This window comes from Vombatus ursinus, unplaced genomic scaffold, assembly GCF_900497805.2.
Source record: "Vombatus ursinus unplaced genomic scaffold, bare-nosed wombat genome assembly UNPS02005236.1, whole genome shotgun sequence".
Lineage (NCBI taxonomy): Eukaryota > Metazoa > Chordata > Mammalia > Diprotodontia > Vombatidae > Vombatus > Vombatus ursinus.
Genome location: NW_020945014.1, coordinates 930,925 through 956,154, shown reverse-complemented (window position 1 = coordinate 956,154; position 25,230 = coordinate 930,925). Strand labels below are relative to the sequence as shown.

At 44.8% G+C, this 25,230-nt stretch overlaps 1 protein-coding gene across 1 annotated transcript in view; it reads left to right on the top strand.

The window, feature by feature from the left end:
• ADGRB1 (adhesion G protein-coupled receptor B1) overlaps nucleotides 1–23,192 on the top strand; it is a 204,560-nt gene extending 181,368 nt beyond the window's left edge. Inside the window, exons 25-29 of the mRNA XM_027845202.1 lie at nucleotides 8,873–9,044; nucleotides 12,859–12,954; nucleotides 15,180–15,234; nucleotides 19,658–20,376; nucleotides 23,031–23,192. Coding sequence (XP_027701003.1) covers nucleotides 8,873–9,044; nucleotides 12,859–12,954; nucleotides 15,180–15,234; nucleotides 19,658–20,376; nucleotides 23,031–23,192 — 1,204 coding nt within the window. The remainder of the gene's footprint in view (nucleotides 1–8,872; nucleotides 9,045–12,858; nucleotides 12,955–15,179; nucleotides 15,235–19,657; nucleotides 20,377–23,030) is intronic.
• The last annotated feature ends 2,038 nt before the right edge of the window (nucleotides 23,193–25,230 follow it).

Genomic DNA, 25,230 nt, shown 5'->3' with positions numbered 1-25,230 from the left:
CCTTCCTTCCTTCCTTCCTTCCTTCCTTCCTTCCTTCCTTCCTTCCTGCTTCCCTCCATCTTTTGCCTTGGCTCTTCCTTTCTGTCCTCCTCCCCTTCAACCTTGGGGTTTCTCACTCTGAAATGAGGGCAAGGGAAGTGTCTGGAGTCAGTCGGTCTGTGACCAAGGCCAGGGCTGAGTCTGTGGTCAGATTCAGGATTCAGTCTTTTGTTAGGGTCAGTGTTCAGGTGTAGGGTTCTGTATCTTGTCAGAGTTAGGGCTCCATTCGTGTTCAGGCTTTGGGCGTGGCGTGTCCTCATGGTTAGAGTTCAGTCTGTATTCATGATTAAGTCTCGGTCTGTGACCAGGATCTGGGTTCAGCCTGTGGTCAAACTCTGGTCTCTGTCTGTGACTGGGCTAAGGTTCAAGTTGGGGCTTGAGATTAAGGGATCAGTCTGGGGTCATGGAAGAGAATCTTCTTAGAAGGAGTAATTGAGTCTGTTAGATGAGGAAGATTTCATGAGATAATCCTAGGCTTCCTTCCTGCTCTAAATCCTATGATCCTGTGGCCCACACAATAATCAAATCTGTGACTCTAGATTAATTTTGATTGAACTCAAATGTGTAAAAGCACCTACACGTTCAGGGCCCTATACTCATTGTTAAAAGCTGAAAAATAATATACGCACTTTCAAGGTTCAATAGTCTTGCTAATAGATCACTGTGGTTCTGACTTTTACATCTGGAATAGTCAGGGAAAGCTCCCAGGAGGTGGGGCTGATTGGGCCTTGAGAGAAATACAGGATTCATGCAGGGAATAAGAGGAGGGCCCACCTCTCACAAGATGAAGGACTGAGCCTAGCTTATGTAAGAGACCAGCCTGCTGGGGACAGGAGGAGGCACATGGGGGTATTGGAAACACCAAAGGCATTTGAGCAGGAGAATAAGAGGGCCCAAAGGGCACCTAGGAGAGAAACAAATGAAGCAAAAAGAACCAAGACTTGGAAACTGAATCAGGTTGAGGATGGGGCACTCAAGGTGAGAATATAATTAGACTGATTCAGGACTGGTCTAATGGCCCAAAGCAAGTGGTCATTAATGACTCCCTTGGTCTTCCAGGTGAAAGAAATACTCAATATCAGAGGGCCCTGGCTGCAGCCTAAGATTACCCATTGTTTAATCTCTTTCTAGTTCAGTTTGAGCATTTACTGTCTGTTAGGTGTGGAGGGAAGGGGGAGATGCAGGGAAGAGAAAGGAAGGGAACAGAGACCAGCAATAATACGTGGTCTTTATATAGCACTGTCCTATAATAATATATATTTTCTATACTAATAATATCACATAAGCATGATTCCATTTGTTCCTCATGACATCCCTTATAGGTAGGTAGTATATTATGATTATCCACATTTGATAAGTGAAGAAACAGGGGTCAGAATAGGGAAATGTTCTGCCCAAGGTCACACAGTTACTAAGTAAGATCTGTCATTGATTTACTGTTTGACTTTGGACAAGTCATTTTCTAGCCTCAATTCCCTCTCCTTGTAAAAAAAAATGAATAAATAAATGAACATAAAAAAGCACTTACTATGTGCTAAGCACTGAGGAATATAAATAGAAAAAGTGAGAAGGTTTCTGTTCTCAAGGAGCTCACATTCTAATTGGGAGAGACAACACATAAAAGAAAATTCCGGTTCAAGGCAGAAAAGAAAGGCCTGGAAGTCCTGTTTCTGCAGAGGACAGAAACCAGAGGTCCTTAGCTCATATCATTTGTTTAAGTGGCAGTGCTGAGGATCTACAGGGGATGTTGGTGGGGCAGATGGTAAGGCCTGGAGGACCTGAGGAGGCCAGGATGGGGCAGATAGTTACCATCCATCACACTAGAAGGAATAGAGTTGGTGACTACTACTGTGCCCTCAGGGGATGGCAAGATTTCCACTGGTACTGGCCTTCTCCCTTTCCAGATGGGTTCTGGAACCAGCTGTAGCTAGGGTAGGGTTCTGGGCTTCAATTTTTTCATCTATAAAATAAAATTTCTTCCAAGGGGTTGTTAGAGATGGTCTCTAAGGCTTTTCCAGCTCTTGGTCTGGGATTCCCATGCTCTGTGATCCCCTCATGCTCTAACTCCTGAGATCTTGTGCCTTCTGAGAACTCAGGGGTCTCAACTTTTTGAGATATATTAGGGAGTTGCACATTTTCCCTTCACCTTTTTTCTTTGGATCACTGGATTGACATAGACCTGGAAAGGCCCATGAAGAACATCTAATCCAACCTCTGTAGATGAGGAAAATGAAGGTTGGAAAGTGAAGTGACTGGTCTGAGATCATACAGGTAGTAAGTGGCAGATCCAGGATTTGGACCAAGGTCCTCCGGCTAGGTGGCTCAGCGTACGGAGTGCCATGCCTGGAGTCAGGAAGCCCCTGAATTCAAATTTGGCTTTAGACATTTACTAGCTGTGTGACCCTGGACGAGTCACTTAACCCTGTTTACCTCAGTTTCCTCATCTGTAAAATGAGCTAGAGGAGGAAATAGCAAACCACTCCAGTATCTTTGCCAAGAAAACTCCAAATGGGGTCACAAAGAGTCGGACACACCTGAAACGACTGCACAGCCACCTTTCGCTCCAAATTCAGCACTGTCTTCATTGCATGTTCGCTATAAAGTTTCTGGGCCTGGGTCTGGAATTGCCAAAATGATAGTAATTTCTAGCCCCCAAGGTTGTGGCCGTGGTGAAAACCTTAGTTAGGTCTTAACCAGATGATGACATTGTGACCAAATCCCTCCTAAAGGTTCGTAGTCCGAGATTAACCCACTGGCAGGTGAATTATGAAGGCACAAGACAGTTAACAGAATTGTTGGGCTCTTCCTATTCCAATACTACCCCCATTCCACCCACATCATCATCATTAGCATCATCATTAGCATTTTCAACATGCTTTACCCACAGTAGGTAAAGTAGGGAGCATACAAATATTATTACCCCAGTTTCATAGAGGGAGAAACTGAGTCCCAGAGAGTAGAAGAGGATGGCCCAAGGTAACACAACCACAACATTTAAGAGGCAACATGGTATAGTGGAAGGGATCCTAAACCTGGAGTCAGAAAGACTTGGATTTGAATCCTGCCTCTGGGACTTACTAATTATATGACTGTTGACAAATCTTTTAATCTCTCAGCCTCAGTTTACTGATTGGTAAAATAGGTATAATGATATTTATAGCACAGAGTTCTTAAGAGGTTCCAATGAAATAAAGCCTCTGGAAAACTTTATAAGTGTTAAAATTCTATATAAATGTCAGCTATTATGATTAATAATTATAATATCATTATCATCATATAGTAAATGTAGGGCTCAAGCTCAGGTCTTCTGATTCTGAATCCAGGGCTCATTCCATCAAACTCTGAAAGCTGCTTAGGAAGCCTGGGAGGAAAAGGTCAGGAGAACTTAGGAGAGACTGACAAGGAGAGACGAGGCCAGAGAGAGAGTCTGGATGTTATCTCTTCATCTAGTTCTTTCTAAGCCATCCTGGAGCCTTCGCCTGGGAGAGAATTCAGGCATCCTGCCTAGTAACCAGACGGAAGCTATGAATGCAGATGTCAGCAGCTGGTGGTGGGTCAGGGTGGTTAGGGACAGCGCAGGGCAGGGAGCTGATGTCACCAGGGCCACAACTTCCCTTTCTACGTTAGCTAGTTGTGTTCATGGAGAAAAAAAGGTGTTTCTGTCTACAAACCATGCCCTACACAAGATCACAGACAGCGACCTGATTTTGGTCATTGACTGAGCCCTAAACCTGGTCATAGACTGAAGAACCCAAACCCTGGTCATAGGCTGAGCCTTAACTTTGGTCCCAGACTGAATCTTGAGACTGGGCCCTAACTCTATTTAAAGCCGGAAGTCTGACCCTCGGCACCGATTGAACTTTGACCTTGGCCCTAGACCAGGGGTTCTTAACCATTTTTGTGTCATGGACTTCTTTGGCAGTCTGGTGAAGTCTATGGATTTTTTTTTAGGTCAATCGTTAAACATTTATTAAGCACCCACTACATGCCAGACACTGTGCTAAGTGCTAGAAATACAAAAAAAAGAGGCAAAATACAGTCCCTGACCTCAAGGAGTTTACAATCTAATAGAGTAAACAATTACAACCTAATTGAAAGAAGTACTTCATGTCAGTTAGGGGTTAATGAAAATAAAGATACAGTGCTTATACACTGAAGCCTGACCCTGTCTCCAAATTGTGCTGTAGCCCTGTGCATAGACTGAGTTCTAAACAACATCAGAGTGAATATGCATGGTTCAACACATCCCATTTCCCTTACTAGCAACATAGCTTAGAGCCCCTACCAGCTGATGTGGTTTAGGACTCTGCACTTTATTCACAAAAGTTGACATATATTGGTGGGTCTCTATGAATCCTAAGTCCCTGTGTCAAAGGAGAGGTAGTGTTAATAATTATCCAAATCAGAACCTGTGCATAAGAAAAAGACCTTTCAATGATTTTATATTTGTAAGGATTTGCCAATACTAATAGTCAAATCAAAAGACTAATTTATCCAGTTTCCGCTTCTGCTAAAATTCCATTTGTGTGATGGATTCAGAGGTTTTAAGAAATACAGCCTTATCCTCAATGAGACCTAAATTTCTTGGGTCCTGCCTCAGGGAGCCTCTACTCTGATAAGAGAGAGAACACCTACCCCCTTGAACATCCAGGATGTACGGTCACTTACAAAATAACTGACAAACTAATACAGCATTCAGTAAGCTGAGTCCTCACTTATATCTCTAGCTCAACCAGAAAGATACAGAGAGTGAGGTTGGAGATCGAGGCAGCCAACAAGGGAGGAGGCACCCCAGAGGTAGGGATGAAGGTGGGATGTCATTATCCCCAGCCCCAGGCCAGACTTTACTTTGGGTAGTGTGGTCTACTGGGTAGGACTCTATACTTTGTCAAGAGACAGTGTGCTTTGTACATTGTCAGGGGACAATGCCTTCAATCCTAGCTCTCACACTAACTCTGGCAAATTATGTTTCCTCTCTGAGATTTGGTTTCTTCTTCTGTAAAAAAGGGGAGCAGAGGGAAGAATGAACCTCATACTACCTACCCTAAAGTAATCTAGAAATGGGAATATGTATTATTAAACCAAGATTTTAAGGTGGGAGAAGTGGGAAGGGTGCTTTAAATTCTGTCACTGTTTCCATGAAGGACTTGCTCTATCTTGCCCTTGGAGATCCTTAGAGAGTCTTGGCAGAGAGAGGGCAGGAGAGATGGGAACAATGGATTTCTTGAGCTGGGAAGTGGAAGGCTTTCATGGTCTGACTGGGTCAAATCAATTTTGAGAGAGTGGGAGATGTGTGAGGCTGTCAAGAAAAAATGCACTCCTCCATTCCTTTTCCCTCCTCTCTCTGCCACTGTCACCACAAAACCACATCATTGTAGGGGAAAACTTCCAAAGAAAGAACTGTTCCAAAATGGAATTGACTGGCCAGGTAGTGAGCTCCCTATCACTAGAGCTCTTCAAGTTGAGGGGCTGGATTTTGGGAATATTGTGGAAGGCATTGCTGTTGAAGTACTGGCTGATGATTCTGGGGCTCTTCCAACTGGAGGAGTCTGTGAAACATTCAGCTCCTTCTCTGGATCTGCTAGGTCTCAGAAAAAGAGAATGTACCTAAGGCATATATGTGAATGTGCCATGTATGTATTGTATGCATGCATGTATTTTGTGTAAGAATGCACGCCTGTGCCTGTAGGCATGTATAAATAACAAAAAGAGCTGTGGACGTATATTCAGCAGACCGGGGTATGAGACTCGCTAGTCAGGTGATCTTGGGCAAGTCCCTTTTCTATACTTCCTCTCTCTGGGTCTCAGTTTATCCCTTTGGAAAGTAAGGAAGTTTCTTGGATAGTCTTTCCAACTCTAGTATTATGTGGTTCTGTGTGTGTGCATGTGTGGATATATGTGCATTGTGTGTGTATGTGTGTGGGGTATGAGAACTCCCCTTCATCCCAGGAATTGGACAGCCCTTTTTTATAAGAAAGATTGCTTCCGGAAGGAGTCCTGACCCAACTCCCAGGCAGGCGTCCCCCTTGTCTTGTAGCATCAGGGACTTTGAAGACTGGGCACAACTGGACAGGCCCCTGTAATCACCAATTCTTTCCTTTCCCCTTCCAGTTACTGACCTCAGTCTTCCCTCTGGATTCCCCAGGCCCTCCCACTTGCCTGTCCATCCCTTCCTCCTTTTAATCCTTCTCTGCCTGCTCATATCTTCCCTCTCTGGCTTCTCTCCCTTCCCAGCCTTCCCCTCTTTGCTGCCTCCATGTCCTTCTGCCCATGTCCTGTCCTGTCCTGTCCAGTCCCGTCTTGGCCCCATGGGGATGGGAAGAGGGGAAGAGGGAGGAGCAGGGGAGGGATGGGAGATGGGAGGGAAGTCCAGGGGCCCATCTCAGGACCTTTGAACAGACCAGAGACAGTCTGCCAGGAGTTCTCAGTACATGAGTGAGGAATAAGCCCCTAGACTCAAGTGTCAGCTGAGTTCAAGCAGACCATTAGTCTGCAAGCGCCGCTACTCTGGGTCTAGTTCTGTGGCCACTGCCACAGTGGAGGAGACAGAAGAAATAATGGACCTGACTCTGTGCTTAGCAAGCCTGCAGAACAGAGAGAGAATAAACCTGTCTGATCCTGAGGGAACCCACAATCTAGGGCAGACAGAGGAACAGACCTAGGCCTTGCTCTCAGGGAGCTTAGAGTCTGACTGAGAAGATAGCACACCCATAAAAAGATAACATGCTGAAAGGCCAGAACAGTAAGAGTACCCATTTCTCAGCCTCTGTTTCTGTCTGACTTCCTCCTTCTCACTTCCTCTCCTTCCATCCTCTGTTCTTCCTTTCTCTCTGCCTCTGTCTCTGTCTCTGTCACTGTGTCTCTGTCTCTCTTTCTCTCTTTCTGTCTCTGTCTCACTCTCTGTCTCTGTCTTTGTCTCTCTCTGTCTCTGTCTCTGTGTCTCTCTGTCTCTCTGTCTCTCTCTCTCTCTCTCTCTTCTCCAATTCTCCCCGTTCTTTTTCTCTGACTGTATCTGAGAAAAGAGTGTATTGCAGATAAGCAGAGAAAAACAAGAATAGTTCTTTAGGGGGAAAATCAAACCAAAATGTCTAACTAGCTCTAAAAAGAAAGGCAGAAGGACATATGCTAAAAACAAGCCCAAATTTTCCTGAGGCAAAAGGCAAAAAGATATAGATGGTCACATAATGCATATACCTTATTTATTTATTTATTTTGCACAGGGTCTGAAATGGGGGGATGCTGTTTGAGGGCCCTTCTTTGGGAGAAAGGTTGAAAATGTCCATTCCGGAAGGCTAGAACCAGTGCCTACTTGCTGAGGACATTTGGTGTCAAAAAGAAAGAGAAGGGAGCTGTGGGTCAGGATCCTTCCTTCACTCCTTGAGGAGCCTGGCGTTCCTCTCCTGGGGGAAGATGGCTTGTGACAGGGCAATGTTTGTCAGGTCTCCTATAGCCTTTTTTATTCCTAGATTCTGGGTAACTAAACCCAGGTCCCTGGAGTGAGGTTTGGCCATCCTATCCTACCAATCCTGAGCCCATCCTCCCTTGATGGAGGACTTTGGGGAAGGGAAAGAACCCATTTTTCTCCCTCCTCTCCCAAAGTACATCCCTCTACATTCCCTAGGTCCTACTAGTATTTGGAAGGTCCCAATCACCATGGTAACATAAGAGAAGACCCTGCTGTTGCCTAGCTACAGTCAGAGGCCTCCTGTGGAACTAGGCCCCAGGTCCCTCTTTCTAGCTACTCTCCAACTTCTTTGGAGAGACTGGGGACCTGGGAGAAAGGAGTAAGGGAGAATTCAGGGAGAGTCCCAACTTCAAGTTGCCCGGGCTCAGCTGCTAAACCTGTGTCCAAGACTTAGAGGCTCCCCATGGAGAGATCCAGGGAAAAAATGGGGTGAGGGGGAGAGGTTTTGTGATCAGACCAAGAATGGCTGAAGATGTATTGGGGATAGGAATGAGAAGACACAGAGACAGAAAGCGGGCTGAAAGAAACAGAGACACAAGGAGGGAAAGAGAGACAAAAATAAAATACAACAGGGAGATAGGTCCAGAAGCAGAGATGGAACAAGAAGACAGAATAACATATAGGGACAAGGAGAGATAAATGAAAAAGACAGGCAGACAGAAACACATACAGACAGAGACCCAAGGAGAGAGAGGCAAGGCAAGGTAAGAGACTGGAAGAGAAAGAAACAGAAGTGGGTAGAGAAGACCAATAGAGAACCAAACTGTGAGACAGAGACAGAGGACAGTGGCTGGGTGAGACAGAGAGACAAGGAGGCTGAGACAGATACAGGAAGAGAGAAAAGCCGAGACATATGAGGAAAAATACATGCAAAGCTGGAGAGAGATGGGGAGAGACAGAGACAAATGCCACAACAGAGGAAGGTTGGAGGGCACAGAGGGTTTGTGCCACTGAATGGAGGGAGGGGAGTGATGTGAGGCCTGTTCCCCAAACAAACCTAGTCCTTAAACAGCATCAGATGATCCCCTGTTCTCTCCCTTCTCTTTGCCCTGCTGAAACTGAGTGGTCAAGAGGTTCCCTCATCCAGGCTTTTCCCACTTGATCTTTGAAGAATAAGATTTGTAGATTGGACAGCCTCCTCAGGATTTCCCTGTCAGGCCCTAGGGAGCATTGCCAAATTAACTCTTGTCTCTGGCTGGGTCCTTGGGCTTTTCCCACTTGCATGGGGCTCTCCTCCTAGGCAGATGGTGGGTAATAGGCAACAGGAAGTGGGTAGACCAGGGCCTTGGGAAACTCTTTCCTCCCTATGATGGGCACAGGTACTACCAGCCTCTTACCTAATCCACCTGTCTGCCATCCTTCCTGTAGGGCCTCTCTATGGAGTTCCTGCGTGGTGCTGCCACTCCTGGCTCTCACCTGGATGTCCGCCGTCCTAGCTGTCACTGATCGGCGCTCTGCCCTCTTCCAGATCCTCTTCGCCGTCTTCGACTCACTGGAGGGCTTTGTCATCGTGATGGTACACTGCATCCTCCGACGTGAGGTGGGCCATCTCCCAGGAATGCACACTCAGCCATGTGCACTGAATTCACTAAGCCTTGGCTAGCCAATTCAATCTAGGCACTGATGGGAGAGAAGGGGAATTACGGCCTGATTTCTGCCTTCTGGAAGCCTACAGCTAAGGGTCAAAGACCAAATGTTGTACTAATATTATAGTATTGTCATAGTAGATAAAATCTTGGCATGGCTGTTAGGACTCCTTGCTGGAATCCTTGCTTAAGGCTCTATGACCTCAAGCCAGATCACCTTTTACCTTTCTAGATTGCAGGTTCCTCATCTGGGAAATGAAGCAATTGAACTGAATAATCTCTATGGGTCTCTGTGTTCTAAGATCCAGCCCTGACATACCACATTCTAAGTTCTCTTCCACCTCTGACATTCCATGTTCTATGGTCCAAAACCCATCCTTGGCTTTGATATTCTATGTTTTAAGGTTACTTCCAGGACTAACATCCTAAGATTATGAGATTCTAAGTGATGAAGTTTATAGTACAAATGACAAGTCCTATGACCAGTGACCTGCACTGGAAAGTAACACAGCATTGAGTTGAGGTGACCGTAAGACAAACTGACTCCACAAATGCTTAAAGAGCTATAACCAGAGTGGGTGTGACTCAAGGGAGACCTGAGTTTTAACCACTTGCCCCAGGAGGAAATAGGAAAGTGAGTTGAACTTGATATCAGGGCCTAGGCTCAGATTCTCTGCTACTTGTGTGATGTTGGGCAAGACATTTCCCTTCTCTGGGACTGCTCATTTCCTCCTCTGTAGGAACAGGCCATTGGACCCAATCCTCAGAAAGGTCTTTTCCAGCTCTCAATCTCATGATGATCTTGAGGGTGAGCATAATATAGTGGAAATAATCCTGAGTTTTTAATCAGATGACTTGTATTTGAAACCTGAGTTCTGCTCCCTTACTATCAATGTGAACTTGAATAAGTCACAGATCTCTCTGGGCCTTGGTTTACATTTCTGTCAAATTAGGGGAGGGGGGTTGAGGTTGACTTGACTATTTTAAAGGACCCTTCCACCTGAAAATGGATGGCCATTGCCAATATCATTGTTAGCCCATGATGAAGTTAGACTAAATGCCCACTAAGGTCTCTCCCAGGTCTAAATCTGTGATTCCATGATCATACGAAATTGTGTCTTTTTCTGCTTAGTGTAATGTAGGTAGCTTACAGGAGGTAATGTTCCCAGGCAACAATGCTCTCATTGACACACACTCCCCTCCAGCAGAATTGACTCTCCTTTAATAGCTAATCCCCTTCATTTGAGCTGGTTGCCTTTCTTTTTTTATGAGTGGACACAATTTCCCTGATTTCAGTCCAATTTGAAATACCTTGTTAAGTTCTGACTATGAACAGATAGATGGATGAGTGGATAGATAGATGAGAGGTAGCTAGATAGATAGATAGATAGAAGATGGTTAGTTGATAGATAGATTAGATAGATGATAGATTAATCATAGAGAAAGATGAGAGAGAGGTAAATGTTACATAGATGGATTGATATAGGTAGGTAGATAAGTAAATAGATAGAGAGACAGATAGAGAGATAGACAGACAGATATATAGGTCATTTACTAAATGCTTAATATTGTCAGGCATTACTAAGCACCGGGGATCCAAATACAAGCAAGTGAGACAGTCCTTGCCTTCAAGGAGCTCCTAGGGGAAGACAACCTACACAGAAGAGCTGGAAACGGGTCAGGAGACATGCTGGATGAGCCTTGATTTAGAGAATAACTGAACTGGCCAACCATCAGGTCAACAATCATATAGAATAAGGAAATACTGGGAACCTGGAGGGGAAAGTAAGAAAAATATAGATATTTAAGAAGACTAAGACAGAAGGAAAAATGGAATTATAGGAGGTTATTACCAGAGGGAAGAACTTTGGGTTGAAGGTCATGGATGTAGCAAAGTTATGGTTGATGGAGAGATCTTAGGTATGACTGTCCCTGTTGGTAGCTGAACATAAAGGTCATGGGATGTAAGAAGGCTTGGGAGTAAGAAGGGTAAAATGTCAAAGGCACATCAATACACATATTAAAGTTTCCAAAAATGAGGACAGGTTCAACAAGGAGAGTAAAGCTGAGCCAAATAGTGAACTTCTTCAGAAAGTAGGAGGAATGTCCTAGAGGGTGTTAGACGACTTTAGCAAGAATCTGGGCCAGGAGATGTTGACAGATGGAGTGAACCCCATACTGAGTGGTGGTGACAAAGGGATGGTCTGGAAATAAGAGTGAGGAATACTGAATGCTTATCCCTCCTTTGCACATAGCATATTGGAGGTCATGAGCAAAAGAGTCTCCAGTGATAAAGTGGACAGCCAGGGATGCAGCGTCTTCTAGAGGAGTTCCGGCTTCTTTGAAGAGCTGAATACGGAAAGAGTGTGAAGTGAACCAATTCAGAATAAAGGAAGTTTGCAAATGATAGCATGGGGCTTTCAGAACATACAGTGGACCAGGAGGGCAAAGGAGGATCTGGATGGGGGACAGAAAGTTGAGCTGGAGTGGGTTGGGAGCAGGGCAGTGGTAGTTGAGAGAAAGGATTGTCAAGCCAGCAGATGCCAACTCTGAATCACAGGAAGAAGAAAGATGGCCCCATGAGACTAGAGTTCTCTTGTATCTTATGTTAGAGTTCTTTTCATATCATTGTTCTTATTACAGTACAGCTAACTATATGCAAACATTTTATTCCCCTTCACCGGAATCTGGTGTTCTTACTGACATAGTCCTCTTCCATAGAAGTTGCTGCCACTGTTGAAACATGGCAAGCTTCATGGTGCCCATCAACAGCCAGCAGTGCCCTTTCTGACAATACCTCCTGCCACAGAATTTGTCACAGTGGTCGAATCACATAATTAGAAGCAAAGGGTTCATTAAGACAACAGGCCTAGAGCTAAAAGGTACCTCAGAGACCATTTAGTTCAACATCCTCACTTGACAGATAAAGAAACTAAGATCCAGGAAAGTTGGGTACCTCGCTGAGTCAGCTATGTGTGGGCAGTGATTGGACTTGGAATCCCTGGACTTGTGGCCCTAGGCAAGTCATGTAACGTATCTGAGCCTCAGTTTCCTCACTTAGAAAATGGAGGTAATCACATTAACTTCTCAGGCTTGTTGTGAGGTTCGAATGAAATATATTGGTAAAGTGTCATGTCAACTTTAAAGTCCTGTAAAATATTGTTATTTTCATCATCATCATCATCATCATCATCATTGCCCTAAATCACACAGGTAGTAAGAATCAGAGGTCAGATTTGAGCCCAGGCTTTCCGATTCCAGAGTTAGAACTCTTTCTAATTTACCAAGACTCCTATGGGAGACATCACACAATGGTCATCCTCACCCACGGTGCAGCCATGGGTCTGGTGGAAAGAGTACCAACTTTAAACCCAGAAGAAATATGTTCAGAGTCCAGCTCTGACATCTACTTTCTATTTGACCCTGGAGAAGAAGTTAGTCTGCCTAGATAAACTTCAGTTTTTCTCATATGTAAAATGGAAATTATAATAGCATTGCCTGTCTCAGAGGGGCTGCTGTGAGGGAGACACTTTGTAGAACTTAAGGGGACTTAATAATCATTTTCTGTAATTCCTTTCAGCAGATAGGGTTGTGCTTTTTGATTCCCAACCTATGGAAATCCCAGTCTTCTTCAAGATTGGCAGCCCCTTGCAGGCAGATGTTGGGTGTGCCAGCTTTGCAGTGATGAGGACTAGGTTATTGTTGTGTTTTAGGGGGTTGGTGTGGTGCAGCGCTCTCCCTGACCGCTCTACGCTCTCCTTCCCCCAGGTCCAGGACGCTGTGAAGTGTCGGGTGGTAGATCGGCAGGAGGAAGGCAACGGTGACTCAGGGGGATCTTTCCAGAATGGTCATGCACAGCTCATGGTAGGATCCAGTGCCTTCATCGGCCCCTAACCCCAGCTGAGCCGGGAGGTCGCAGAGTCATAGGGGCCTCAGACCCTCAGTTTCCTCTTTTATAAAATGAGGATAAATCATATTTGCAGGACCTACCTATCTCACACGTGTTTTGTAAACCTCACCCCATCAGAGAAATAGAAACTATCGTCAGCAGCAGCAGCAACCAATTCAACACGCTTCCTCATTTGGAAATGGGATATTTGGCCTGACTGAGAAATGATTTAGGGGTGATATGGGACTTATATTCGAAAAACCAAAAGGCCGTTGGGTGGCCGAGGGATTAAACTGTTTTTTTGCTGGACCCCAGAGGCAGAAGTAGAAGCAGTGGGTGCAGATTACAGCGACGCAGCCTTAGGCTCAGTGTGAAGAAGAACATTCCCAAGAGTTAAAGCTGCCCCAGAATGGAATGTGCCCACCTGGGAAATGTTGATTTTGCTGTCATTGGAAGGGGAGGTTGGATAACCACTCGTCAGGACTCTTTTGAGGAGGCTTCCTCTTCGGGATTAGATGGACCCAGATCCCTCCCAGCTCTCAGACTATGCTTATGAGACTGAGGGCCTATATGGACGTGGATTTCTCCTTCTATATGGGATATTTTCTGGATGTCCTCTAAAACTATTAGAATATAGGCCCCTTCTGTTCTTTTCCCACCGCCTGGAACTCACCTTGACTCGGAAATCTCCTTAGCTCACTTGAGATAGTAGTTTGGGATTTTCTTACAAGTTTTGCCAACCTCAGATGCTGAAAAACCTGGGTTTAAATGCCATCCCTGACACATACTGGCTATAGGTAGTCACTTAACTCTTCAGTCTTCCAGGTGATTCTTTAAAGACCGGACATTGCAAAACAGTTATTGAGATGCTGTAGTAGAGAAAGTTGACTCAGTAGGAATTACCTGGTTGCATACAGCAATTAAATCATTTGTATGTTCAAAAAGAAAAAAAAAAAGGAAAGGACAAAGGATATAACACAGAGAAAATGCCCAGAACTGTTGCCTTGACAGAGTCTGGGAGACCCAGCTTGTGAAAGTAAAGCATGCAATGACCTCTCTCCAACCTCAGTTAAACCTAACTCCCTTCTTCTTCTGTCTCCAAGCTGGGACCCCTCCTGGCCTTTCCTGTTGATTTACAGGGTCAGTGATTCCCAGGCTGTGATAGAATCATAGGGTCTGAGCTAAAAAAAAAAAAAAAAAAAAAAAAAAAGACCAGAGATGCCTGTGAATCCAGCCCCCTCACCTTCAGCTATGTCATCAGAGGAAGACTAAAAGAAGGGCCTTTGTTTCAAGCAGCAACTCTGTGTACTAAGTAGAACTTTGAAGCTCTCCAAAGGTCCAGCCTTCCTCCTCCTGTTCTAAACCACAGTGTGATTAGTGTGTAAGAGAAGATGAGAGCAGTAGCATACTACTGGTTATGTGACTCTGGACAAGTCTTTTAATCTTTCAGTCCCCTCAGGCAACTGTCTAAGACAATAGACAATACAATTATATTGTTTACATTATTATAATGTAAATAAGACAATACATTACAGATTATCAATCAGGCAATCAATCAACAAGCATTTATTAAGTGCCTACTATGTGCCAGACCTTATGCCAAGTGTTGCAGACACAAAGACAAAAGTGAAACAATTCCTGTCCTCAAGAAGCTTCCATTCTGACAGGGGAGACAGCACATAGAGGTATCTATTTTATATCTATTCAGTGTAGATACAAAATCAATAAATACAAGGCAGTTAAGAAGGGACAGCTCTCACAGGTTAAGAAAGGCTTGAAGGTAGGGCTTGAGCTGAGTATTGAAGGCAGATAGAAATCCCAAAAGCTAGAGGTGGGGAAGGAGAAGATTCCAGAGATGATGGATAGCCAGGGCAATGGCAAGGTGATGGATGATGAAACATCGTTTATGAGCAAAAGCAAATAAGCCAGTGTGACTGGGCCATCAAGGGATGTGGAAGGCTGTAATGTGTAAGGAGGGATGTGGCAAGAGCTCACACACCTGAAGTTTTCTACTCTAAATCAAAAATGAGCAATAACAATACAACAGCTAAATCAGAAAATGCATGGTCTAAGTCAGGTGCCTTGGAACCTGGGGCTTTCTGCACAAAACAAAGTTCTGATGGTTATTTAGGGTGATGTAAATGCCTTGCCCTGCACCCCCTCCCCATTCACCCGGGCCTCTCCTCTCTCTGTCTTTCAGACTGATTTTGAGAAGGATGTGGATATGGCCTGTAGATCAGGTGAGCACCTGACAGGTGAGAAATCAACAAGGGACCTGCTTTTGGGGGTCCGCCTTGGCTTTCTCTTTACTTCGTGTCCTTGTTTGCGCAGGATCTGTGTGTGATGGGGGTGTTCGAGAGGGTGCATGTTTGTATATGGGTGTTTATGCCTTTCCTCTCCTCCTAGCTCCCTGCTTTTGGACTCGGGCTGAGCTGCTACCATCCTCCTTGGCCTGTCCCTTCCCTTCCTCCCCACCCCACCATTCTCTCTCCTTGTGCCTTCCCTGTCTGATTCCAGTCTAGGAGGTAATTTGGTTTTGCTCCAGAGCAATTGAAGGAAATTCTTCCTCAGATGCCAAGGTCTTCTTTTGTCTCCCGGCTCTCCTGTGTTCCACGGTATGGCTTATTCTGGCTGATCCATAATTCTTCATGCCTACACTGGAGACGTGAAAGGAAGCTATTTTCCATAGTGTTAAGCCAGGGGAGGGCATTATAGTCCATTAGCACCTAATAGTGTATACTCCATATGGGCACAGTCAAGAGAGCTGTACAGGAGGATATATAGAAAAGAAAGGGAAGGACCAGGCCCACCTCTGGAAAATCCAGCCTGGAGCAGGAGACGCTTTCTGCCCTTGGGAAATGCTGAGTCCAAAGGGAAACCACAATCTCTCTCTTCAGGGAACCCCTCTTCTCAGGGAGAAGATGCAGATCCTGTCCTCAAGGAGTCGATGTTCCTGTTCCCATTCCACTGAGACCCTCCCCATTCTTCCAAAATGGGCCATGTGACCCTCACTGACTTTCAGTCCCTGGCCCCACCCCTTCTCCCTTACCCTAACAGAAAATGACTATTTTAGACACAGTAATATGGAAAGTCTTTTGAAGCTCTAAATTCTATGATCTTCTTAAATTCTTAGAAAGACTGTCTTGGGAAGGTCTTAGAAAGAGTGTCCATAGTCTGGACACTGACTTGTGGAAAGACTGCAACCCTGTCCTTTCTCTTCCTTGCTCCCCTAATCTTTTAAAAAGGACATGACTGGGTCTCTCTGGTTGAACTGCCCCTTGGCTCTGATGGCCAAGCTCTGATTGACCCTCACTGGCATACACTCCCCTTCATGAGGATCAGATTCACTCAGTAGCCCTTCCCATATAGTCCAATGTCCATGTTTTTACCCAAGCACTCTCAGCAAGGTTAGTAGCTGCCCTTACTGACTCAATTCTAATCTGACTTTAAGGAATGCTAAAATCCCCCAGTCCCAGTGTCGCTTTCCACTTTGGGGAATTCGGACCTCCTAGCATCCCTTTCCCTGACCTCTCAGGCTGAGCTATGTGGTGAGCATCTGTCAGTAGCCCCAGCTACCAAGGCCTGGCCTCAGCTCTTGTCCTCCTTCCTTCACTTCACCCCAGACCTCCTTGCCTGCAACTTAATGCTTTCTTTTGCAGCCTGGACCTGCCATCTGCACAACTTGGGGTTCCTACAGGAGACAAAGAGTAGATGTGTTTGTGTGTCTGTGTGTATATGTATTCATGTTGTTTGTACTGCCCTGGATCTGGGTCCCACTCTCCAAACTGGCCTGGGCTACTCTAAGCCTAAAAATCTTCTGAGGAAGATGGAGGTTGGCCATTCAGTGTAGGGTCTTTGGGCCAATATTCCCAGTTCTACCTTAAGTCTTTTCTACCAAATAATCATTAATACGAAGGAAAAAACATAACCTGCCCAATGCCAACATTAATTTGTAGCATCATGGCATGGTAAGGTTGTTTTGGTGGTAATAATAATAATTATATAGTGCTTTAAAGTTTACAAAGTGCCTTAATTTATTTTCAACAGTCATTTAGTAAGCACCTACTATGTGCCAGGCATTGTGCTAAGCACTTTACAAATAATAACTCATTTGATCCTCACTACAGTCCTGGGAAGTAGGTACTATTATTATCTCCATTTGATAGATGAGAAAACTGAGACAGGCAGCAGTTAAGTGACTTGCCCAGCGTCACATAGCTAGGAAGTGTCTAAGGCAGGATTTGAACTCACATCTTCTGGACTCCAGGTCCAGCGCTCTGTCCTCTTCACTATGTGACCTTAGACAAGTCCTCTTCAGTCCTCTGGGCCTCAGTTTCCTCCACTGTAAAATGATAATACTACCATTTCAGAGACTTGTGATACGAACCAACTGAGAAGAGACAGAAAAAGACTTTGAAAAGAAGAAAGGACTTAGGTGAAGTGGAAAGAGTCTCAGACTTCATATCAGAAGACCTGGGTTCAAATCTTCCACTTGCTGCCTATGGGCAAGTCACTTAACATCTCTGGCCTCAGTTTCCTTTCTTGTAAAATGAGAGGGTTGGACTAGATGACCTAGTTCTAACTTACATTGTTCTAGCTTATATTGGGCTGAAATCTGTCTAACATTTCTCTGGGCCTACTTTTGCTCTCTGGAGGTGGAGGCCCTTCCAAGTTCTAAATCCTATGAACTTCCGCTATTATGAATCAGTGCCATCCAATTTCAGATAGCCCATCTAAAATGAAACTCAAAGAATGTCGCTGTTGTCCATGAGCCTTCCTGCCTGGATCTAGTAACCCCCACCTCCTATCCCAAAGCATAATACTCCCAAATTCCTTTGACAATTGGTAGTTCATGGTAGCTGCCCCTTCCAACCTGGAGGGCATTTAAGGGGGACATTTCCCCAATCCATCATCACCTATGTAACTTCAGGGAAGTGGTCACCTCTCTTCTTCCCTTTTAAAGTCAGGGAGAAGGGAAACAAGTCAAGATCTCATGAGTGATGCCTTCTCTCCCATCTTGCTGGAATAAACTACAAGCATGTCTATAAAGTATGTCACCTGGACTGTGGCAATAATCCTAAATATTTCAATCACCAAACTCCAGAGCTTGGATAAATCTCAGAGGGCATTTACACACCTTGTTTAGGCACAGGCTGTATCTACATTACATGGCTTCCGTGGTCTCTGAAACTCAGAGATTATATAATCTCAGTGATGATCCTACTATCCCCACCCCTAACTCCAGAAGTAGCCAGTTCCATTTTTAAAGGAGGCATTTCCTTATATTGAGTTAGAATCAGTCTTATTTAGTATCCTGTCCTTTCTCCCTCATGTGAAAAAAAAAATTGATCTTGTTCTACCGCTGTGACCATTGATTGAATTTTGGAATGTATGATTTCCCAGGTCCCTTCTGGATCTGAGATTTTGTGATTCATTTGAATAGATGACTGCCTGCTCAATTCATACACTCTCTAATCTGAAAGCAGGCAGCTAAACCCTCTGCTTCAGGAGTGCCTTCTCACTCCCTGTTTGAATGAGCGCTTAGAAATCAGTAGGGATGGAGGTTTCTCAACTTGGCAAAATCACGACATCACAAGACATCAAAGGCAGAATGGGACCTTTTTAGCACATAATTCAAACCACAACTGAATAGAAACCCCTTCCAAAGCATCCCTGGGAAGTGTTCCTTCAGCCTTCACTTACTAGAATACCTCCAGGAATGGAGAACTCACCACTCATTCATTTATCCAACACAATCCAAGATCTGTACTACAATCTTCAGATCACTGTTCGATGCTGGGGAGATACAGAGTTTAGATGAACTAAGGTCCCTGTCCTTATGGATCACACAGTTTAATAAAAGGAGAAGCATCAAGTACAGATGACAACGTAATATTTCATGAGCAGTGCATCAGACAGGGACGATTTACTATCTGAGATACAATGGTGAATATTGCTAGCTATCCACCAGAGGAGGGCATTGTGGGACAGAACTGATTATTACACAAGTCTTTAGGGTGAGTCAAATCAGCCTCTCTGCAGATTCCCTTCTCTGGTCCTTGTATTTCCTGAAGATGACCCTGGTTTTTCATAGTAGCCATTTTCTTAGGAAGAATCAAATCATTTCACATGGATTCAGTGAGTGGCAAATCAAGTAACCACCCGTCTGTATGATCTGTTTTGTTCACCCATTAGTATTAGTATCTCATTAGTATCATCTAGGAGGTGGTAAAGGTACCAAAACTTAGCCCATTTGATTATATCTGTTAGATGGCACAGCGTGCTTATGGCGGAGATGGGACAAGAGTCCAGAGTGGTGCAGTGCCCTTTCTTAGAGATGTCAGATCTGCTGCTTAAGTGCAGCTGAACCAGATTAAAATATAATTGGGAAATGTTTAATGAAATAAATAAAAATGCAATATAACACAGATGATGTTAATTTGTGGTTTTCTAAGTCAATATGTGACCTTCAGAGACCCATTTCTATTTGAGTTTGAGCCCACCAGACCATTCAAGGCCCATCCTACACAGAGCAGAGACCCAGACCCCCATTCAAGTGGGGCTGACCTAGCTGGCCCGGGGGGAGGGGAGGGAGCATGAGTGTGTCAGTGACTCCGCAGTCTCACAGAAGGGGACAGTCCTGAGTTCTCCTCCTGCTTTGTGTCTCCCTTTCTGCAGTGTTGAACAAGGACATCACGGCCTGCCGGACCTCAACTATCACAGGGACACTGAAGCGTCCTACCATCCAGGATGAGGAGAAACTGAAACTCAACCACCCCAAGACCCCCTCTAACTTTAACAGTCTTCCCACCAACGTGTCCAAGATGCACCTTCAGGGATCACCCCACTATTTGGGTGGCGTCAACCTGAGTGAGTTCGCCAACCACACGCTGACTCTTAAGAAAGACAAGAACCCCAAGTCCATCTATATCTGTGATGGGGACATCTTTAAGAAGCTGGACTCTGAGCTGAGCCGGGCCCAGGAGAAGGTGCTGGACACCAGCTACGTGATCCTGCCCACCAACACCGCCACCCTTCGGGCCAAGCCCCCCAAGGAAGAGGGAAAGTACAGCATCAACATTGACCACATGCCCCAGACCCGCCTTATCCACCTCAACATGGCAGCTGATCCAAGCTATGGGGTGAAGAGCCCACCCCGAGAGCCAGCCTCCTGTCCCGAGGCCCAGGCCACATCCCTGACTCCTGCACAACCCCCAGCCCCACCCTCAGCACCGCCCCCACCTCAGCAGCAGCCCCTCCCCCCACCCCCAGCCCCACACAGCCTGGCCCCAGAGCCACACCCCAGCAAGCTAGGCGAGCCTAGCAGCGAAGGGGCACCCACGGGGGTAGTGAACAAGAGTGAGACAGTGTCCACGCTCTCCATGAGCTCTCTGGAGGTAAGTGGCCAATTTGTGTTCAAGTACATGCGATAATTGGGCCAAATACAGACTGTCCTCCCAACATGAAACCCCTTTTAAATAAAATTTAAGTTAATTAAAAATTTAGCAAATATGTGTTAAACCCCTACTGTGTGTGAGGTTCTGTGCTCAGCACTTAGTATTCAAACATTAGAAATCACATTTTGGAGGAACCAGAGGAATTTCTTCAGGAGCTTGATTAGTGATTAGACTGAGCTCCTTGAGAGCAGGAAATATTTTTTACCCTTCTTTGTATCCCAAGTTTTAGAAGTGTCTGGCATGCAGTAGGCACTTAATAAATGACACCAAAAAAAATCACGTTGTGCTGCCCTTGGGGAATTCATGGGCAAGTGGGGAAATACAACATGTACTCAAATAAAGATGATCCGAGGTATATTATGCCAGGGAAAAGAAGAAGCACTCTAGAAAAGGTGTGCCAGGAAAGTTTGAAGAGGGGGAGACTGCTTTCAGCTATGGGGACCAGGGAGACTTCATGGAGAAGGTATGCTGGGCCTTGAAGGAAGAAGAAGATGTCAGGACGAAGAGGGGCAGAGGGAGTTGTCTTCGGGGATTGGCAGTAGCAGCAGCAGCAGCAGCCTGCATTGGGCAGGAAAGGTCAGGTCAGATTGGGGAATGCCAAACAGTCTGGAGAGGGAAAATAGTGTGAAGAAAGGCTGAACATGGGGGTAGGAGCCAGGTGGCAGAGGGCTTGAAAGGCCAGACCCAGGAGCTTGTGAGTTATCCTGTAGACTGAGGTTCTCAGAAGTGCGGTCCAGGGGTCCACGAGGTCAAAAGTAATTTCATAATCATACTATGACATCTTAATTTCTAACATGGTATATATTGATAAAACTGCTATAAACAAAAGCTATTTGGGGTATCCTCATTAATTTTTAAGAGGATAAAGGAGTCTTGACATCAAAAAGTTTAAGAATCACCCCTTTAGACAGTAAGGAACCAATGAAATCATTTGAACAGGAGACAAACATGATCACTCACATTTTTTATTTAGGAAGATTATTTTGGCAGCTGTCTGTATGATGGCCTGGAGAGATGAGAGGTATACTGTATAATGTAAAAATGGCACTGATTAGTAGCCTCACTAAGGTTTAATATCAGCCAGTTTCTCTTTCCCTTTCTCCTTTCCCCTTGTCCTTCCCCTTCTCCTTTCCTTTCCCCTTCCCCTTCCCTTTTCTCTTTCCCCTTCCTCTTTCTCCTTTTCCCCTTTCCTTTCCTCTTTTCTCTTTCTTTTCCTCTTCTCCTTCCTCTTTCTTTGTCCTTCCCCTTCTTCTTCTTCCTCTTCTCCTTCCCCTTTCCTTTCCCCTTTCTTTCCTCTTCCCCTATCCTTTCCCCTTTCCTTACCCCTTCCCCTTCCCCTTTCTTTCCCTCTTCTCCTTCCCCTTTCCCTTACCCTTCTTCTCCTCTTTCTCTTTCACCTTCCCTATCCCCTTTCCCTTTCCTCTTCCCCTTTCTTTCCCCCTTCCCTTCCACCCTTCCTCTTTTCTTTTTGCTAAGTGGTATATACCTAAACCAATATATTTCTTACTTAGCTGTTGTACTGACAGTATGGAACTAGGGGGCAACTTTGAGCTATGCTTTCAGACAAGAGAGAACAAATACTCAAGAGCTAATTCTCATCATAATACCTCCCTAAGGCAGCTAGGTGGCACACTGGATAGAGAATTGAGCCTGGAGTCAGGAAGACATGAGCTCAAATCCAGCCTTAGACACTTGCTACCTGTGTGACCCTGGGCAAGTCATTTAACCTCAGACTGCCTCAGTTTCCTCATCTGTAAAAAGGGGATCATACCAGCATCTAATGAGATAATATTTGTGAAGCACTTAGCACAGTGCCTGGCACATAATAGGTGCTTAATAAATGTTGTTCTCTTCCCTACTGTAGCACTATACTAAGGCAGTATATTTTGTGTTGTTCCCACTTCTTTTCCTCCATTTTTGTTCGGTCACGTCCAACTCTTTGTGAACCCATGGATTTTCTTGGCAAAGATACTGGAGTGGTTTGCCATTTCCTTCTCCAGTGCATTAAGGCAGACAGAGGTTACCTGACTTGCCCAGGCTTACACAGCTTAGTGAGTTCGTGAGGCCAGAATTGAACTTGGGACTTCCTGACTCCAGGTTCAGTGCTGTATCCACTGAACCATCTAGCTGTCCTTTTCTCCTCCATACACCACTTCTATTTCATAGAGGTTCCACTGCCTTCTTGTTGTACTTCCCTCTCCCTACTTCCCTAATTTCCTGCCCTAGACCTAATCCCTCCCTCAATATCTTTCTACCTACATTCAAACCTGTCTGAAGCCAGCAGTGCTCAGGAAAGGATCTGAAAACTCATTGGCACTAAGGGCGTGATAGCACCTTGATTGTTTTCCTGTTTCAACATAAGGACCAGGAGCAATTTCAAGCATTTCACTTTTGGGGGGGGGGAGTGTGTGATCCAGGGGCCTCCTGCTACACCCCAGATCACCCCTCAAGAGGAGGAGAATGAGAAAAGGCCAGTGATGCTAGAATGGGGGGGGGGGGAGGGCAATCAGGTGATGGAGCTAGTAAAAAATTCACGCATGTTTTAAGAGTAATTTGCAAATTCACACTGAGCTCTCTCTTCTCTGCCTTCACAGAGGAGGAAATCTCGGTATGCAGAGCTGGATTTTGAGGTGGGTGTCTTTTTCACTACCTTCATGTCTTACTCTTGTCCTCTGGACTCCCTTGGTCTGAAGGGGAGCCAAAGCCACTGCCTCCAGAGTATCAGTAGTTTGATAGAGAAATTTGCTGAGAAATAGAGAACATTCTCTGATCTTGGTAGTTTATGCCTGGGTTCATAAGATCAACTTCACACATCTAGGATGGAGAAAGTATGACTTGATAGCCGTCTATGTGAAAAAAAAGATCTTGAGGCCTATCTGGGGGCTGCAAGCTCAGTATGATTTAATAGTGAGTATGCCGTGAGAATCAAAAAGTATTGAAATAAAAGTAATATGTGCTCGCACTGCATTGGGAGGCATAGCTTACAGGAATAAGGAGCTGATGCTTCTGCTGTCCTCTGCCATGCTCAATAATAGCTAGAGTTTGTGTAGCACTTTAAGGTTTGCAAAACCTTTTACAAACTTCTTATTTGATCCTCACAACAGCCATGATGTAGGTGCTATAATTATCCCTGTTTTACAGATGAGGAAACTGAGGTGATCAGAGGTTAATTGCCTAGGGTCACACAGCTAGCAAGTATCTGAAGCTGAATTTGAACTCATATCTGGAGAATTCTGTTCAGTTTTAGAAGCCACAATTTAGGAGAGATATTGATAAGCCAAAGAGCATTTGGTGTATGTCAGACAGAATGTTAAGGGGCGTCAAATCTGTGCCGCATAAGGATCAATTGAAAGACCTGAGAAGGTTTAGCTGGGAGAAGACATGGAGGAAATAAATGATAGCTACCTTCAAGAAGAAGCTAGGTGGCACAGTGGATGGAGCTCAGGAAGGTCTGAGTTCAAATCCAGCCTTCAAACACTTACTAGCTGTAAAGTCACAAATCACCTAACCTCTGCATCAGTTTCCTCATCTGATTAGACTTGTTCTAATCTAGGGATGGGGAACCTGTAGCCTCGAGACCACATGTGGCAGTCCTCTAAGTCCTCCAGTGTGGCTTGAAAGGTTCCCCACCCCTGTATCCCTTGGCCCCAGAAGGGGAGAACTAGGGAGCAATGAGTAAGTATTGCAACAAAACAAATTTAGTCTTGACATTAAGAAAAAGTTCCTAAATTTAGGATAACCCAGAATATATTGGACCACCTTGGAAGGTAGTGAGCTGCCCTTCACTGGAGGCCTTCAAGCAAACACTGGATGATCATTGTCCAGTGTGTTAGAGTGGGGATTCTTTTTCAGGGATGGCTGCTAAGGGCCTTTATGAGGCAGCTAAAGATACAGTCAAGGGAAGATGGGGGTGAGAATAAGCATTCATCTAGCACCTCCTATGTGCCAGGCACTGCACTAAACACTTTACAAATAGTATCTCATTTGAGAGTCAAGAAAGCACTGGACCTGGAATCAGGAAGTCCTGAGTTTAAATCCTGCCTCAGATACTTATTAGCTGTGTGACACTAAGCCATTTAATAAACATTTATTAAGCACCTACTATGTGCCAAGCACTGTGCTAAGGGCTGGAGATTCAGAAAGAGACAAAAGGTAGTCCTGTCCTCAGAGCTTCCGATCTAACGTGAGAGACAACATGCAAATAAATAGACACAAAGCAAGCTATATAAAGGATAAGTAGGAAATAATATTAACCGAAGGAAGGCACTGGAATTAAGAGAGCTTGAGAAAGTCTTTTTGGTGAAAATGTGATTTTCCTTGGGACTTGAAGAAATCCAGGGAAGCCAGAAAGTAGGCAAGTCACTTAGCCTCTGTCAACCTCAGTTTCCTCATCTGTAAAATGGAGATAATAATAGCTCCTACATCCCAGAACTGTTGTGAGGATCAAATAAGATTATAATTGCAAAGTGCGTAGCACAGTGCCTGGCATAGTAGGTGCTGTATAAATGTTGTCTATTATCATCATTATTAGGCAGATCAAATGAAATAATATATGTACAGCATTTTGCAAATTTTAAAGCACCATATATACACGCTAGCTATTATTATTCCAACTGAAATTTTGTGTAATTTTGTGAACCCTGACTCTAAATGATAAGCCAAGTCTAATAGAGAAGCAAGCGCATGCCCTCTGAGAGCTCTCTTGTGGACAAAGTGAGTCCCATGCCACATCAGTAGGGGAGCTTAAATGCAGCTTCAGGCCAGATATGACTAGGCCACCTGGTCACACCCCCC